Here is a 19,262-nt window from a genome sequence, read left to right on the forward strand (position 1 = left end):
TCGCCGATGGTCAAGGATGCAACAGATGTATCCTTCCAGACCTTTAGCCCATACCCACAGTTCTCTGCGCATGAAAAACGCAAAGGAAAAAAAACTGCACCATGAAAATGACAGAAAACGAAGCCGTCGGAGCCAAGTTTGTTTTAAAACTTTAAACTTTAAAAAGTTCACGCCCTTAAATTTCTCTTCATGACCATATAAAGTGTAAAATGTATTTATGGTATTTTATTTAGTAAGTATTTGTGTAGATGTAGTTTATCTTACTACATATGAACATTCACTCTGCTCTGGTGACGTCCCCATGCAGCCTCGTTAGGACTGTTCCATTTGTGTGACCTAAAGGCTGCTAAGGAGGAGTCTTTATAGGACAGTACTACCAAGGACCTGTCCCCCCTCGGCTGCAGCCTAGGCTTTGGAATGCGGCTTATAACAGCGTTTACATATCACATTAAACTCATTTACTCATAAAAAGGGAGTTAATGATCAGTGTTTCTCCTGATCTCCTGGTATTGTGTGTCGGCTTGTTTTGCAAAAAATAGTAGTAGTAAAATATTGTATATCACAGGCATATCAGCACTCACTGTATGTAATGATGTACATAGTTTATTGTAGTTTATTGTATTCTTTGTTATTGTATTGCATTGAATGGCACAGAGTTCTGCATTCAACTCTGTTTCTTTTTCTCTTGGTGTCTGCAGTGACATCTTGTTTCTAGCAGTATCTGAGCTCAGGACTGTCTTTCTCTCTAAGCTACTGGTAACGAGCAAAGATACTTTCTCTAGATTGACAAAGCACTTCTTGTAAGTCGCTCTGGATAAGAGTGTCTGCTAAATGCTGTAAATATAATCAGAATATATTATATATTACACAGTATAACTGTAATGTGGAATTTTGTCCATATTGTGTGGCACTATTATACACACACACACACACACAAACACACGCACACACACACACACACACACTACTGCAACATATTCAGACCCTCAGGAGGGCTTCGTGGGAATTGGGCTCACACTCTCGCCTGAAGGTAGTCACGCTCGAAGACAAAGGCAGACTGACCGTGTATGAGTCCAGCAGCAGAGTGAGGACAGAATGAAGGGCAGTGGATTTGCTCAAAATGAGAGAGATAGAGGAAAGACAGAGTATTCTGCCTTTAATGTTACTCATGTGAGGGAGCAGAGAGAGAGAGAGAGAGAGAGGGAGAGAGAGAGAGAGAGTTTTGGGGGAGAGTTTGAGGGAGCAGATCAAGAATAATGATGCTAAAACATGAAAAAAGCGAGCATCATAGCTCACTGTAATCAATCAGTGAGGTCAGCCAGTGTAGGCTGTGTGTGCGTCTGTGGTCTTTGTGTTTCAGCACGGCTGGACACAGCCTGTCCCCACTGACCTTGCCCTGAGGAGAGGGGGAGGAATACAGATGGTGAAGAGATACACAGATACGCTTCCAGGGTGATGGAGGGGTCTATTTAGGACAAACACAAACAAACCAGCATCCAGCACAGGATAAAATAAAGCAATAAGCCACAAGAGGCTACAGTGATTTTACCTCTATTTAGGGAGTTGGGCACAGTGCAGAACAACACCAAAACACAGTATGATAAAGTATATCAGTGTTCAGTAAATAACTGAATATGCTATTGTTAATAATAGTCATTAACATTTCTTCCATCTAATAGTTAGCATAGTTCTTTAATCAGTTTATTAATTAGGTTTCAAAACTATTGTGTCTAAAAAGTTTAACAAGATGTAATTGTTTTTTGTGGAGCAGCATTCTCAGAGGCAGCTCTTAGAGGCAATAAATACTGGTTGTCTGGTTCGTATCACCACCACCTTGGACTATTCTGACCCTGTATGCTTCTCTTGAATGGAGCATTTCACTTCAGACCACTCTGAGCTGGATTAGACTGGACTGAACTGAACTCGATTTGAACACTTGTATTGAGCTGTTGATGTGTGCAGTCATGTGTGTGTATATATCAGTTATTTTACAGTGTTTATAGAGCATCTCAGCCAGTCACAAGACAGTTTTGAAGCAGAACTATGTTTTATGATGGTTAGATCAGTAGCAAGTTAGCAAGTTGTGCTAAACTGATACATTAGAGTAAACTGATCTCTACAGTGTAAATGCCAGAGCTTTTTATTTTTTCAGTGCTGTTAATCAGTGCTTTACAGAATGCTCTGTTAAGCCTGAGCTGGCAAAGCCTGGCTAATAGGATGAAGGTGCTGCTAATGGTATTATTGTTCAGACTGGACTGATGATATGAGTGTACAGGGTTTGAGTTTTGATCACTTGTGTGTGTGTGTGTGTGTGTGTGTGTGTGTGTGTGTGTGTGTGTGTGTGGTGCTAGGCTGTGGAGACAGAGCGCAGCTGTAGCCGGAATGAATGGTGAATAAACGCACAGCACTGCCAAGTTAACACTGGCCTGGCACCAACACTGTCCCTATAACACTGCCTTTCAGACCAGGTGTGACCAGGGAGGGAGGGAGAGAGAGAGAGAGAGAGAGAGAGAGAGAGAGAGAGAGAGAGAGAGAGAGAGAGAGAGAGAGAGAGAGAGAGAGAGAGAAAAGAAAAGATAGAGAGAGAAAAGAGGAAGAAAGGAAGCAAGAAGGAGAGAGAAAGCAAAACAGGTAGAAGAGAAAGAAAGAAAGAATAAAGAAAAAAGATAAAGAAAGAGAAGAGATGGAGAAAGAGAGGGATAAAGAGAAAGAAAGAAAAGGAAAGATAAGAGAGATCAAAAAGAGAGAGATGTAGTTTATTGAGTATGTTTTGTAATGTGTTAGCATATTTGTGTGTGGTGGATGTAAGTACGCATGTGTGTGAATCTTTCTCCCCTGTATAAACATGAGTCTGGCACTGTTGCAGTGAGGGGAGGTGTTTGTGTGTGTGTGTGTGTATGTGTGTGCGCGCATGTGTGTGCGTGTGTGTGCGTTTGTGTGTGTCTGGGAATTTGAAGCGGTATTTCAAAGGGTCCCAGGATAGTTAGGAGGCTTCAAAGCCACGAGACTGGAGGAGCTGGCGAGGAGAACGAGAGAATTCCTCTCTCTCTCTCTCTCTCTCTCTCTCTCTCTCATTCTCTCTCTCTCTCCCCTTTCTATACTCCTTTCTTCTTTGTTGCTTTTCAAAAGAGGTTACAGGCAATTTCAGTTTTACTTGAATTTGTCAATTTCTTCTGAAAGAAATGTTTATTCTGTCTATCTGTAAATCACAAACAACGTGTGTGTGTGTGTGTATAGAACATGGTAGGGCAGCAGAAGATGGTTGGCATAAAGGATGGCATAGACTGCCAACTACAGACCACATAGACGGCGAGTCTTACTGGCAGAGAGAGAGAGAGAGAGAGAAGGGAAGGGGGGTTAGTTGATGTGTGTTGTTGTGGAAGTAGGTCAGGCGTCATATTCATTAACATCCTCTCACGCCCAACGACATGCTCCCCTTCCTTTCACTCACACACATACACACACACACACACACACACACACACATACACACACACACACACTGTGTTCAAGCAAAGTATCATTCACTAATTAAATGTCCTTATTCTGGTCATTAGCAGTGACAGTAAACACACACACACACACATATACACACACATAGATATATATATATATATATACATCCATCCATCCATCCATCCATCCATTTTCTAAGCCGCTTCTCCGTCAGGGTCGCGGGGGGGTGCTGGAGCCTATCCCAGCAGTCTTCGGGCGGAAGGCAGTATACACCCTGGACAGGTCGCCAGTCCATCGCAGGGCAGTATATATATATATATATATATATAGTTTTTTATATATTAGTCCAAACACAGATAAGTTCATACACTATATACCAAAAAGTCTCTCCACACCTGATCATCTAGTGTTTCTTCTGAAATCGAGGTTATTACTTGAGAGTTATTACTTGTCCCTCTTTGCTGTGCTAACAATCTCTACTGTTCTGGGAAGGCTTTACACTACATGATGGAACATTGCTGTGTTTGATTGCGTTTAGACTCAAAAGCATTAGGGAGGTCAGAAACCAATGCTGGATGATTAGTTAGCCAACACTTGGCACTGGGCATGTTGTCCTTAGGCTCATTGCAGCTGTTCCAGAGCATCCCATTCTATACAAGCTGTATGTACACTACTGAAGAGCTGTGTCAGCCAGCAGTGGCTGCAAATGAAAGTGGAATATACTTATTAAAACAGTGTCTACAAACTACTACATCCAGTACTGTGCAAAGTCAGAGACCACCCCTCATTTATTTAGTTAAAATATTCAGTCGATATGTCCATTAAAGACCAGTGTTTTTCAGGAGATATTTCTGAGGAGATTAGATATAAGGTATTCTTTTTTAAAGACAATAAAAATAACAACCACAATAATGTCATCATCAGATAAACAGCGTTTGAAGCTTTTTTGTTTGAGAGTGAGGAGAAAATCAAGTTCTACGCTTGATTCAGATCTGAAAAATCCACAGGTGTTTCTGTCCATCCTTCCACTGTGAGAAGACAACCCAACACTATAAGTCGGAAAGGATATGTAGCTGTCAAGAAGCCCTTACTAAGAAAAGGAAATAGACAAAATGTAATAAAAATTGTAAGTCAAACAAAGAAGCTGCTGTTCTCAAAACAATGAACTGTCCACCCCAGAGTCCAGACCTCAACATCACAGAATGTGTTTGGATTTCTTCGATCCTGAGAAGCAGAAAATATAACTTCTGGGACTGAACTTTGGAGATGAGAAAAATATCCCTGCAGACTTCTCTGAGAAACTAAAAGTATCTTGAAAAGAATGGATTGGTTTGTCCAAAAACTGTGAGAAAACAAAGACACACATTTCCTAAAGCTACAGGAGAGGTCAGTGGTTATTAGCTTTAGTAGTTTGTCTGTATTGCTGGTTATCATTTCAGACTCTCGTCCAGCCATCACTCCATTAAACTTGGTTACTGTGGAGATAAAAGCTGTTCGCCATGGCGATCAGAGTGCTTAGTGTCTGCCTGAGCTCTGACAGCTGGATGCACGCCAACTCCACACACACACACACACACACACACACACACACACACACACAGTGCAGTTCACTACAGTACTTTGTCCCACTTTCTCTCTCTACACTCTGCCTCTAACTCTCCTTTCTCTTTACTCATGTTCTCTCTCTTCTATTCACTTTCATAGCCCCTTACGTTTTCCATCTCTGACCTCTCTTCATCTCTTTTTACCTCTGTCTTACCTTGTCTCTCTCTTTCTGGTTCCTGGCTTGGAGCAAGAGTTACATAGAGTTGCACATTGTTTATATATATATCTCACTCTTCTTTTCTCATCTCAGCTCCATCACTGTCTGTTAGGAAGATGGTGATGACAGTTAAACTTTGTCTTGGCTTCTGTTTGAAAATGCTGGCTTCCCTGTCAGTGTGTGTGTGTATGTGTGTGTGTGTGTGTGTATGTGTGTGTGTGTGTGTGTGTGTGTATGTGTGTGTGTGGATAGTGCAGACTGTGCAAATGTGACAGACATGCATATTGTCACTGTCATAACAAAACCTGGTATCTCTGAAATGGTAGCTTTACTATAAAATAAAAAAATACCTTTATAAAAAGATATATTTAATAGAAGTTAATGTAAGAAGATTGTCTACCAAAAATTGTGGATCATTTCTGTTGGTCTCTTCATTATGAAATGTTCACACAATGGAAAAGCTATTTTTTAAGATGTGACACTACATGTAAATGGGCTCATTGGGATTGTTTGCAATCCCAATGAGCAGTTGGGGGTTAGGTGTCTTGCTCAAGGATACCTCAGTCATGTACTGCCGGCACTGGGGACCGAACATATTTCATGTTGAACAATATCTAGCATGAATCTAGCTATGACTAATATTAGAAAATTGTTTAATCAAGAAAACACTACACATTTGCAAGTCCTTTGATTTATTGAAAACACGGAACAAGGAAATTAATCTACAAAAGTGACAAATAAAGAACACTTACGGCAAAATAATTAAGATAGAAGATGGAAAGAAAACAAAAGACAAAAGGAATATGAAGTTCACTGGATAACAAATGAGAAATAACCAAAACAGGGCCAGAGAAAACAAAACACCAGGCAATGGTATAAATACACATAGAACAAACCAGAAGCACATGGGGCTAATGAGAGGGTGAAGCTACAGACAGGTGAGACAGATAACAAGAAGCCAGTGCAGGGAGGAGACAAAGACCAGAAAAACAACAAAAGCACATGGCTTACATAAACACATGGAACACACAGCCAGACACAAACAAGGAAAGACAAGGCAGGATGTTACCCGCTGTTATTATAAAATAATTTTCAGGTAATTTTGTATTATAAAATCTAGCATGAATCCAATCACAATAGGGTTAAATATATAACATGTAATGAAGGCAGGTATTCTAAAATCAGAGATTTCTGAATGTCAAAAAAGGTGATTTTGAAAAAAGCTAATATTTTAAGAATGGGCCTCAGATCTGCATTACTGAGCCTGTTAGTACAAAGGAAATATACTTTTTTATGTGATATTTTTGTATATTGAGTTATGTTACATGATGTGGTTGTGCAGAGTGTGGGCAGGGCTAAGTCTACATTAAGTCTGCTAACTTTTGGAATATATAGTCAAACACATCTGCATCAATACAGTTCAAGAGAAGACCTCTTATAGACGCGGTTCATCCAGAAATCTTAAAAATGACTAATAAGACCAAAACAGTCATTTCTGCCTGTAGTGTCTTGTGTTAAATGGTGTGAAAATGAATATAAAAAAATAGAGTTGCAGGGTTTTAAAATAACAATGACAATATACACACTTCATATGAGCAGTCCTTTTTTTTTTTTCTTTGTCAACATGATCCGCAATGTGCAGGATGTTTGATTACCAGCACAAAGGCTCAGCCCATACAGCAGAGTGTGAATATGAAAAAAGGCTCTTCTCAGAAAGAGAAATTTGTCAGGCTTGAATGGTCATCTCAATGGGTCCATTAAGCCTTTTCACTCAATCAGCTGCATATGTTGGCTGTAATTACGGTCTGTCCTCAGCCCTCTCTCTGTGGCGATGACGTGAGGAGAGGTGCATCTGCACATTACTGACCGCCAGCAGCAAGGTCAAACACACAAGGTCAGGGTTACATGACATTAAAATGCCTTCAGCAGCCAACAGGCATACAAATGTAGCAGGACTGCTTTCTGTAACAACAGATTTGGCCAAATTGAATAGTTGAGTGTACTTAATCTTTTAACCTCTAAGGGCTCATATGTGGATGCACATTTCAGTCAGTCACTCACAAAACTACATCACTTACATATTAGTTTCATAGTAGTTACTGTATAATTGATAGTATTTACTGAATTATTTATAATTTAATAGCAAACTTTCTTAAAAGTCTTAAGATTAATAACTAAAATAAGCTTGCACTTGAGCCCTTAGAAGTCTAGCAGTTTGATGTATTGATGTTTTGCTATATCATTCAAATGTAATGTGTAATTGTGTATTTATTCATGTATTTAGTTCATTCAATTTACTGTTTGTATTGACAGGATCAGGTTTTGCACTTATGACTATTTCTCGTTTAATGTAAAGAAATGAGAAGAACGTAATTAAATATCCTGGCATAGACAGGCATTGCTGATCAAACACTAAATGAGCCTAAGGTCACCATGGCTAGTGTCAAATGTTGGGGGGTATAATGCCTCCCAGCACTCGGCTGTGGAGTAGTGGAACTGCATTCTCAGGAGTAGTGAAACTGTGTCCTCTGGAATGATTGAGAACACAGTTCCACTACTCCTCATTCTGCATCCTCTGGAGTGATGGGGCTCCACCAAGTACTATTAAAGAGTAAAGACTGTTACTGTAGCAAAGGCAGACAAACTCTATAAACACCCTTGATTTCAGAAAAAAACGTTGCATGAGTGGGTGTCCACAAACCTTTGACCATTTTATGCATATCTGTATTAAGACTCATCACTGTGAAATACTGAATGCATTAGACTAGGTCAGAGCAGATGAAGTTGCTTAAGGCGTTCACATTCTACACTGTAATATTACACTTGACTTAATGTGCTTGCCATTATAACTAGTTGTCGATACTGTATTGATGGGCAGCAATTGGTGAACGTCAGGGAAATGTGCTGCTGAGATCACGGCTCTGAGAAAGAGATACAGCTAAAATTGAAGATTCTCTCCGCTCTAGTGGATGCCATGGGGGGGGGGGCTATCTCTCCCTTTGTTCCTCTTTCATACACACTCCGCCACGGTTGTTTGTGTTTGCCAGAGAACACAATTGATAACCTCCGCCGTGATATCTAACCTATTAAACGCACCCTGAATGCGAGCTGAATGAAAAACTCACTGCTATGCATAAAACAGAACAGGGGAGGGGTTAGACTGCAAGTATTATTTGAATGCAAGCTCTCTCCCCATCTCAGTGTGCATGTGTTACTTGAGGCAGGAGCTATCCATGGTTGCCAGTGTCATGAGAAAGAGAAGGTGGGGGAGACTGGGGAGGCGGGGGGGTCAGGATTTTTCTACTCCAGTATTGGAGCATCATAAGTCATCTTAGTGTAAAACAGCGCAGCTTCCTTCAATCCATTTAGCATTCATTTTTCAACAGCTAAGAATAACCAGCTAAACATTATTTCACTCTAACGCTATCATGGAATATGCATGCCATCCCATTTCATCTGCTAATCACAGCATGGTCAATGAACCAAAGCTTCCTCTGCTAGCAGAAGCAGCTCTCTCACTCCTTAGTTCTGTGCGCCTCACGTTAGCTTGCAGGCATCATATATTGCAGTAGCATATCAATTACGTACGATGTCAGGCAGTTCCTTACATTTCAATACCTATACATATGGAAAGTATGTAGAGTACTGTGCAAAAGTCAGAGACCACCATTTATTTCATTTCCAGTCAAAATGGGGATTAAGTACACGTTAGTTGCTTCTCAGAATCAGGACAAAAACAGAAAACATTTATATTTAAAAGAAAATAACATAGAAGCCTCGACAAGTAAATGTAATAACACGTTTTTTCAGTGCACCCTTTGACGTTTTTACAGCTTTCATTCCTTTTAGAAGAGTTACGTTCAGTTTTTCAAACAAATCTGCAGGGATATTTTCCCACACCTCCAAGTTCAGTCACAGAAGTTGGTTGTACTTTCCATTTCTCCTTTGTCCATTGTCCTTGTTCTAGTGCAGTTTTGTTCTTCTTTTTCGTCTGTTTCCTCAACAGCTTCTTTACAGCTACATATCCTTTCAGACTCATAGTGTTGTCTTCTCATAGTGGAAGGATGGACAGAAATATCCGTCAGATCTGATTCAAGAATAGAACTTGCTTTTTTCTCCTGTCTTTAAGTACCGCCTATCTGTTGGGGAGAGCTTTTCTGGTCTATCATGTGTTGCATGGATGTTAGGAGGTTCTCAGGATGTTCTCAGGATGTTCTCTGGAAATATTCATCTCAGGATGAATATTTTCATATGTTCTGAATATTTTCTTTTTCATCAAAAAAAGTTTTTAAAAATCTGCTTTTTTTCCACTTATTTTCCTTTAAATTTCCTCTTCATTATGCAAGAGGAATATATTATATTTAAGATATTTAGAAATATCTCCTGAAAAATGTATAACTTGGGCTTAATGGCCATTGTGAACAAAAATTCAATAATTGAACGTCAGATTCAGATTTTTGCATAAATGTACAGTTGATGGTTTGGAAGTCTGAAAATACATGTTCAGGAAAATCCAGGCACCAAAAAGGGTTCTAGAACAGGCGTGTCAAACTGGGGATCTTCCAGGCCAAGCCCATATGTGCTCAAGAAGAACCATATTTGGTTCACAAGGACCTTTTATTGGATGGTTCTCTAAAGAATATTTAAAAGAATGGAGTATTAAAAAATGTAAGAATATTTAAAAATCAGAAAGCTTATATTTTTATGAGTATAATGTCAGGCTGTGTTGCATCTGTCATTAAATCTTGTGCTTTATTGACCACAATATAACCCATTTTACTTTGATGTATATAAAATTGTACCACATATGAACGCTACCAACCTTGTTGTGTATGAAGTGTCTTAAATTTTGCATCTTGACACATTAGAGCTGAGCTTTATCTATAATGGTATTCAAATAAACGAACTGATCCAGTACGTCTGCTGAATGTAACTTTGTAATAATATTCGATCCTCAGGCATGCCAGCATTTCCAAAATATAAAATACAAGTTGCTACCAAAAACAACTTGAGTAGGAGTAAAAAGGCGTAAGGTTAAAAAAACACTCCTTCAGTAGGAAGATCCCTGTAGAACTGCAGTGGAACTTCTGAGGCTGTCCAGCCTCTATCAGCACAGGAATTGAAGTTCTTTAGGCAATATACTTTGCCTTATTGGAATCTTTTTGATCTAAAATAGAAATGGTAAAATCTCAAACCTGAGATGTGTGAGCATCAGCAAAGCAGTCCAAATACTGAACCAACAGAACAAAATGAGGTTACACACAAAAAGAGAAATGGTGGTAAAAGAAGGCAGGTATTTGAAATAGATATGCTTCCTCACAAATCTGGTATTATCAATACCCAGATAAATAAAAACAGCAAAGAAAAGTTCTTGGAACTAGATGACTAGTTATCGGTCATATCTGAAGTAACAACAGGTTACACTGACAAAGCAAGGGCCATGTTTGGTTAAGCTGGTGGCTGTTTGATTTGGACAACCCTGTGTAGAGCGGTGCAGTGGGTGATCAGGAGCGACAGAGACAAATGAAAGAACAGTGAAGGACGAGAGCAGCTCAGATAACACACACCAGCCCACAGGTTTACAACACATACATTGGACGATACCACATACATTTGAGCAACACAAAACACTTCTCACACCTCCAGTACTTGCTAACCCTTATACTTCTCCACTCTCCGAAAATAAACCTGTACCTTTCAGGGTACAAGCACGGTCACTGGGACGCCTTCTGTAACTTTAGTTAGGCAAAATAATTTTTATATATTCTATTCCACTTGTAGTTTTATGCTGCATCCACTCCATAAACTCTATCTTGACTCTTGAGGCTTTTTATGTTGTTTTTATAAGAGAAGTTTCACTACATAAAGTTTGGTGATTTGGAGATGTGCGCACAATGTAAGGCAGAACATTTTGTAGCATGGCAAGAGAACTCAATCAAAACTTAATGAAGGATGTGTCTTCCATGGATGTGAGTGAATTATCTACACTCTCAGAAATAAAGGTATGAAACTGTCACATAGGCAGTACCCCACTTGTCACTGGGGTGGTACCCTCAAGGTAGTAAGTAATTATATTTCAATGGATTATGGTACATTTGTATTGTTTTGTGTTGTATTGACTCCATACCCCGTCTCGTCTCCAAACTTTTTAGTTCATTGTTCTGTTTTAAACATTAGGTTATGAAAACGTACGAATACATCCCTGGGAAAAACGTATTTAAGGTTCACAATTGGACCTTAAAACCATTGTTGTACCTTTGTGGGTACATTTACATTGTTTGTACAATGTAAGAATGAAAAATGTACCTATATCTTCAGCAGAAGATGCATTTGAGGCCTAAACATCAAGCTGGACCTTCTTTTCAAGTGCATGTGACACTAATACATAACGATGTATGAAAAACTCTTTAGAAAATTGACCCTACACTTCAGACTTTAACATTACCATATCAGGTTTAGAGGGTTTTAGTTTAAATAAAAAAAAATCAATCAGTGCAGCTTTAAAGTTGTTCCAATATTTACAGTAATAAAGTTGAAACAGTTACAAGTACACAGTTAGATCATTAGGATATTGTTGCACCTTTGATTTTGATTTGACAGCCTGTGTACCTATAGCTTTACTTTTTTCAATATTAACCGTTCAACATTAAATACATTTACTGATAGCTTATAACTTGGTGACATGCCATACATTCAAAAGTCACCAGAATGCAGGAATGTAATCCTCTGAAAGCCAAATGTTTGATAGAAAGCCCCACTCCTCAGACTACGTTTAAAAAACTGGGTTTCTGAGCTCTTGAAGGGGCAAGTGGGCTGAGGTGTGCTCTGGATTTGTTAGCGAAGGCGCATGTGCCATCTAGTGTCAGTGAAGAAATAAATCGCATCATTTTAGCAGAGCCGTCCTCACCACCACACTAAACCACCTTACCTATTTTATTGGCTCTGTCTCTGATGTAGCAGAACTCATTTCAGCCTGGTATAACATTGTTTTGCAATTTAGCTAAATAAATAATTGTAAGCAGCCATCAAAAGTCACTCCTTTATGTGCTTGAAAGTGTAGGCAGTCATTCTAATAACAGCAGTATTTATTCGCTCTTTGCTCGAGCTACATATGGCCAGGAGTCAGACATAGGATCAATACCCATTACCAACAGTGGTGCTGCAGACAAGCCATTCATTTCCACAGCAAAGCAGCACTACAAGCACTCCCCCTCACGCACATACAAACACACACACACACACACACACACACCCCTCCGTAAGGAGAACCATTTCAGCACCCTGCATACCAAAGATCAGACACAGGTCTGCTCTGCTGCTGCTAACTCACATTCTCGTGTTTGGTAGTGTGGCGTCTCTATCCAGGCTATGTATGTGGTTTCTTTGTTTTTGGTAATGGAACATACTTAGACTTTCAGCATGTGCTGTGCACTAATGAATGGACATTCGAGATTGTTGAACCATCACAGCCGTTCTTCAGTCTTCTTTACTCCATATCAAGATTTATTAACAGGATTGTAGTGTTCATATCACATTCAAATCAGATGGTGCTTGTCTCATTCTTAACATGGAAGTGAGAATTGATCTATTCATGCTTCGCCCACAAATTCTTAGCAGTTATTGTGAAGTTGGACAACTTAACAAAAGTCCCATTGAACCAAATAAGAGATTATAGTGTACAACACTGTCAAAACACGCAAATGTTTCATTGGACAACTACAATGTACAGCAATTGCTGTATGTTGACTACTGAATTAATTTTGAAAAATGCTATGTTACTGAGCTCCGCTATGTTGTTGTAGCCAATGAAAGCTAGGCCAATTGGAAATAACAATAAATTTGCCACCATGCTAATCTTAGCTTGATTACACAACCAAAAAATCCTTTCTATCCTAAGTGTGACTTTTTAACGCATTCAAAATGATAAATTATTAATTAAACGCTTTAAACGCTAACCTGATTACACAACTTAACTCACTCAGTCTATCCTAACATTTTAATTAGCATTAACCAAGTTAGCTCAGTTACTCAACTTTGTTAAACATTGGCTTGATTACACAACAAAAGCCACTATAATTTGCCAAGGTTTTGATTTTTGCTAACATTCCATTAAGCTTGTCCAACCTCTCAGCAGTTGTGGGTGGAGCCTGGATAAACTAATTACTGTTCTGAGATTACTAGTTTATTGTTGTTGTTGTAATTGTTCAAAGGTGTGAGTGTAGTTAGCTGACCACAGATCGGCCTCAGAGAGTATCAGCCTAGAGCGGAGTAAGGAGAGCATTCCCGCTATGGGAATCAGAATATGGGAATGCATGGTTAGGATGGGAGATAGGAGGGGCGTATTCAAGCAGAGCCAAGACAAACAACTGTCTGCTGTCCTGGGAAACATGGGTTTGCTTCAAATCTTCTGTGGTTATTTACAGATATTTATGACCCTAGCAGCTGGGAGAAGGGGGCTATGCTACATCTCACTGGCATGTCTTGAGGTGTTGTGTAAGGGCAAGAACAGGGCCATAAGCAGATCTTGTAATTGGTTACTGTGTTACTTACTCTAGATTTAACATGAGAGATATGAAAGTATGAGATAATTATACTTAAATATAATGGACACTGCATTGGGATTCTGCCAACCAAGCATGCCTATGTTAGTCTTTATCAGATGATTCCCTCTTGGGGTAATGATAACCAAGTTTGGAAATGGAATGTGACTTAACTCTCTCTCTCTCTCTCTCTCTCTCTCTCTCTCTCTTGCTCTCTTTCTCTCTCTCTCTCTCTCTCTTTCTCTTTCTCTCCAGCTCTCTCAGGAACAGAGTGTAGGGATGGTGCCACATCTTCAGGACCCTGGTGCAGGGCCTCGTCCAGGACAAGCCAGCAACTACAACATGCTACTGAAGACTCAGCTAATGAGAAAACAGCTCCAGCAGCAGGTCAGGACAAAAGCCCCATCACTGGAACAAAAACAAAGGCTTACTACATTTGTAACCACTGACTTTATTATTTTACTTCAAGTAGTGTTTGATAAATCATGTCCACCTGTTTTGGGGTGTGTTTGAGTATTGCATCACTCAGGAATCATAAATAAAAGAATATTCTGAGAGAAGTTCAAAGATGGTGATGGCTGATAGGATTACTGGAGGGAAAACAAGCATTTGGAAGAGTCTGCTACTGAGTTTTTTTGCCATGACTGTCTTTTGCAGACTTGATAATGATCGCTTTGTCTGCTGCGCTGATGTTTTTGGGCTGTGTTGGTAATATCTTATGTCTAATGCAGGAAAAGCAAAGGCAGATGGAGCAAATGAATGGGGGACAGATGCCAGAGTGCCAGCAGGTGGCGCCATTTCAAGGTAGTGATATTGCACACTCACATTAATACGACTGTCTGCTAATTACATTGTTTGCTTACAGTCGTGTGTTTGAAATGGGAAAGAAGTCTCAGAAGTGGATATGTCACTTAATTTTTGAGTATGTATTGAGGTAAAAAATTTAGGTCAGTTGTTTATTTAAATTTGTCACTTGAATTCAGAAAGGAATCCCTATAGGGGATGTGTCACTCAAGCTCAAGCTTATTTTGAGGTCAAGATTAAGGATGGTTATTTACATAAATTTGGGCTTTTGAAATGAGAAAGAAGTCCCATCAGTGGAAATATTGATCAGCTTCCAGGATGTTTTGAGATTAATGTTGTGATGATAACAAATTGATTTTCTTATGCTTTTTCATTTTCTCTCGTAGGTCCAGGTCGAACAATATCTGAGTGTAGTGGTTACCCTATGAGCACCCCCCAGCAGCCCAACCCTTCCATGGTGGCCCACAGTGGCCCTTTACCATCCAACCGCATGGGTCTTCCTCCTGGATCCCACTCTCAAGTGGGCCATGTTGGACCTTACATAGGTGGGACTGGCTCCAAGCCACCATTCTACCATCCTTCACAAGACTTGGGGATGCCCATGCACCCAAACCAGAGCATGATGGGAGTGGGTGGGCTTCCAAGGCAGCCTACCCACCCAGGACATGTTGTAGCACGGCCAGGGATGGCCGGACCAAGCTTGGCGGGGGGTCCAGTGCCAACCAACCACCTTAGGCAAGCATTGCATCAGGGTAGTGCTCTACCTCCACGTATGATGTTCACCTCTCAGCAACAGTCACAGGCCTCATTGTGGCAGAACCAACAGGGAACACATCCACACATGGAACCTTTGAACCACCAGCACTCATTCCCCAGTGGGGCAGCTCCTCCAGGGTGTGGGGCACCTCAGTTCCCTCAGCGTCCGGGCATGACAGGGATTTCGGCTAATTTTCCTGGTGCTCGGCCTCCACCAAACCCGATATCTTCAAGCTTGGTTGGCAGACAGATCCAAAAGTTACCCTCTGGGCAACCTCTTCCTTCTATGGCCCAGCAGAACCTGAGAATGCGAGGTGCCCTGTCCACCATGGGAGTCATGAAGGGTCCTGGAGCTCCAGCCATGATGCACCCATCTCATGGCATGGCTCCCCCAAGCTACCCTGTTGCCTCGGTGGGCAAGCATACCCCTGCCCAGGGCTACAACCCTGGACACAATCCAGGTCATAAACTGCCCCCCTATGACTATCCTCCCCAGCACCAGAGCAATGGAACTATGGTTGTAGGGCCTCAAGGACCTGTCGGTGGAGGAGGAGGTGCAGGAGGACGAGGCGAGATTGACTTCATAGACACTTTAGTGGGTTCCAATGATGACTGGCTCAACAATCTCAACATGATTGATGAATACCTTGAACATAACTCATAGAGAAGGCCAGGAAATCATGTAAGGTGAGACAGCTAGGAACTTGTGGTTCCAGAAAGTTCCAACCCCAGCCTGTCTTGGCTATACTGTAGTAATGAGACAGGGTGGGTTGGAATCATACACTGCCACATGGCCTCTAAAGGCGCTGCTCCCTCAGATCTGTGCTGGCCCTTTAAGATCTTGCAGTGTAAAGTCACCAAGCAGTGCCACAGAAATGCATTCAATTAAATGTCAGCACCTGGTAAGCTGTGTGGGAAGTCCTTAAATGTTCTCACGTCAATGACTGCTCAAAGGCTTCTCTCCAAACGCTCTGTTTTTGTGAACGGTCTTAATAATGTGGCTCCACCAAGCTTGAACACTGTGTAATGAGCTGAAACCAGTGTTATAATAGCAAAACAAATGAGGGCATTCATTCATGAAATGTAATAACCTGATGCATTTCACTCGGTAGCATCACATAAAGAAAAGCATATAGTGGCCTGGTGGCCTGATTGTCACTGTGGAAACAAACTGTTCTAATTTCTCTCATGATCTGTTTTGACGGTATTTCAAAAGGGGCTTAATAATGTACATGGTAAACTATTTTGTAAAATATGTTTTCATAAACTGTAACATATATAAAAGAGAAGTACCCATATTTATACTTCTTTTGTGCAAATACATTCTTTAGATTTCCCTTGTAAATAATTATCAAAATAACTAGTATATCAAAGAAGAAAAAACAATGCTGTAAAAATAAACAAAATTCAATTGAACTTGGAAACTCTATTGTAATTTGTAATATGCAAGACAGTATGGTTAGTTTTTGCAGTAATACTATGTATTACAATGTTGAAATATTTGTTATGGTTTTGACATAACTGGACTCCTGGTACTCCAATCTGGCCCACATTTTTATTTTATTTTATTTTATTTTGTGTAGTGGTCAGTTGTGCACTACAAAGGTTCAATGGTCCCCTAATTGTTTTTTTTAAATCTATATTTCCAATGCGTTTTGCACTAGACATCGCTATCTGTTCTATGTGGGGACATTGCATGGGAAAGGGGTCACATGAGGATTTAAAATCTTTAGAGGCAAATACCTACACATCACCCATTTCTACATCTTAATGTCTGTGTAAACTTTACACTGAAACTATAGCATAAATTTGGCATTTAAACTGTATTGCCATCTATTATGTAACATGGTGTCACAGTCACCTCTTAACTGCATACAGTACTTCCCAAGTCTTTTTGTGCCAGAGTCCTGGGTTTCCCTTTGTTCATGATCTCTTAGCTAAGGGCATGAAGTTTAAGCCATTCTAATTTGTGCTTTCTCTGTGATTATTCTATTTTGTCTCGTTATTTTTTAGATTGGACAATAAACTGTATAAATGCAAAAACACTGCTTGTGGTCTTAAATTCTTCTGTTTCTTACTCTTGTATGTATTTTCACCTTAGGGTGGCCACCGCAGGCCTGTAAAATTCCTGGAGCCTTAATCAATGGCTTAATTTTTAAATGAATTGGACAGATAGCTATGCTCACAATGTAATATAATAACTGTTTACAGTATGCAAATCTTTGGGCACTGCTGGTCAAATGATATGTTTTGTTTATTTTCTCCACTACATAGAACACACTGAACATATTACTACATAATTTACTGTTTATGCTGGATTAAACATCCATCCATCCATTTTCTAAGCCGCTTCTCTGTCAGGGTCGCGGGGGGGTGCTGGAGCCTATCCCAGCAGTCATTGGGCTGAAGGCAGGATACACCCTTTACAGGTTGCCAGTCCATCGCAGTGGATTAAACATATTGGAAATAAATAAATGTGGTCTGTACAAACGTTATGGCACATTTTAGATTGTTTTCAAGTCAGTATATCAATAGAAATTGTGCACTAAAATTTGCAGTAAAATGCCACATTTAAGTTTGTTCCCTGTAGATGATGTGTTCTCTTATTTATCAACAAAGCATTTCATTTGACCATTGTATATTGCATTACAGTGCTGATTAGTGCCTAAACATGTAACCAACAACAAGTAAACCTTTCTGAAATAATTGTCCCTATGTTGGCGTTAATCTGAAACAATTAAGCACATTTGAAATTTAAACTTCAGTTCATGGCAACATTTGAAAAAAAGGAAATTCCAGGACATTTTTGTGTTCGGGAATAAAGTTCATTTTTTTCCAGGACAGACAACCAAAATCCAGGAAAAATCCAGAATGGGGCAATCCTGTTTTAACAGGATCCTGTTTGTCCTAAAGCTGTTGCTTGGGATTTAGCTTGCTAAACCTCCCCCGCTCTCCACCCCTGGGCTGCGACATTCAAATAGCACCGTAAAATTCCTGAAATGAGGAGTATCTCACCTGCTCCGACGACTTTAGTTTAGCATGCTAGCTGGTAGAAACTTGCTGCTTAACGAGTTTAGCAATTTACTGGAGGTTACTGTTTGCATAGCGCACAAAGTACAGGTAAAAGAATGGGTAGCCGCATGATGCCTGTAGATTAGATTAGATTAAATTAAATGACATTATATCCTACATTAGACTCCTCAAAGAGGAAATCTGTTCAGTCTGTGCCAGTCGTCCCCCGTGTTGGGACAAACAGAAATCAGACATTAGAAATGACACATTCATCCAGACATAAAACATAAGTCTTCTCCATCTTTCGGCCGTTCCCTTTAGGGGTCGCCACAGTGGATCATCTGCCTCCATCTTGCCCTATCCACTACCTCCTCTACTTTCACACCAAAAAACCCCACCCATGAAGCACCAACATTAGGCCTGTGTATCTGTTACTTCCCTTAAAAGCAGTCGCTGTAGAACATTCATTTCAGCAGGGTAGCTTGTTAAAGGCTGATATTGCTGAAGGTGCAAAACCTTTTGCAAAATGGCCTTTTTACATGCTAATGCTCTGTATCTCTGGCCTGATGGAAGTAAGGTGAAGAAAGAAGTGTAGTGGATGATCAAGTTCTTGTAAGATCCTGTTTTAAAATATCTTCATTCTATAGGCTTGACAAGTTGTGTCTGCGGAGGTCTGTGATCTTTGAGGCAAAATTTGTGATGGGTGAGACGTTTAACACTTTTAACATTGTACAGAAAAAGGTGGAACAGAACAGCCTGATAGGTCAATTATGCTTCTACAGATGAGCAGGAGGCGTAAAGGTGCTACATGTAGTGCCTTTAACTTTCTAATGACAGAAAGTCTCTGCTGACGTCTCATGTAAAGGTCCATTAGATGCTGGTCAGAGCTGATTTGATTGTCCAGATTGAGTCCAAGGTACTCAAAACAGTCT

At 40.1% G+C, this 19,262-nt stretch overlaps 1 protein-coding gene across 1 annotated transcript in view; it reads left to right on the forward strand.

Annotated features, from left to right (window-relative positions):
- The window catches only part of si:ch73-211e3.1 (mastermind-like protein 2), a 93,703-nt gene extending 76,342 nt beyond the window's left edge, over positions 1-17,361 (forward strand). Inside the window, exons 3-5 of the mRNA XM_017709940.2 lie at positions 14,014-14,145; positions 14,490-14,562; positions 14,949-17,361. Of these exons, the coding sequence (XP_017565429.1) occupies positions 14,014-14,145; positions 14,490-14,562; positions 14,949-15,982 (1,239 nt within the window). The 3' untranslated portion in view covers positions 15,983-17,361. The remainder of the gene's footprint in view (positions 1-14,013; positions 14,146-14,489; positions 14,563-14,948) is intronic.
- Positions 17,362-19,262: the final 1,901 nt, after the last annotated feature.

Source organism: Pygocentrus nattereri, chromosome 2, assembly GCF_015220715.1.
Source record: "Pygocentrus nattereri isolate fPygNat1 chromosome 2, fPygNat1.pri, whole genome shotgun sequence".
Lineage (NCBI taxonomy): Eukaryota > Metazoa > Chordata > Actinopteri > Characiformes > Serrasalmidae > Pygocentrus > Pygocentrus nattereri.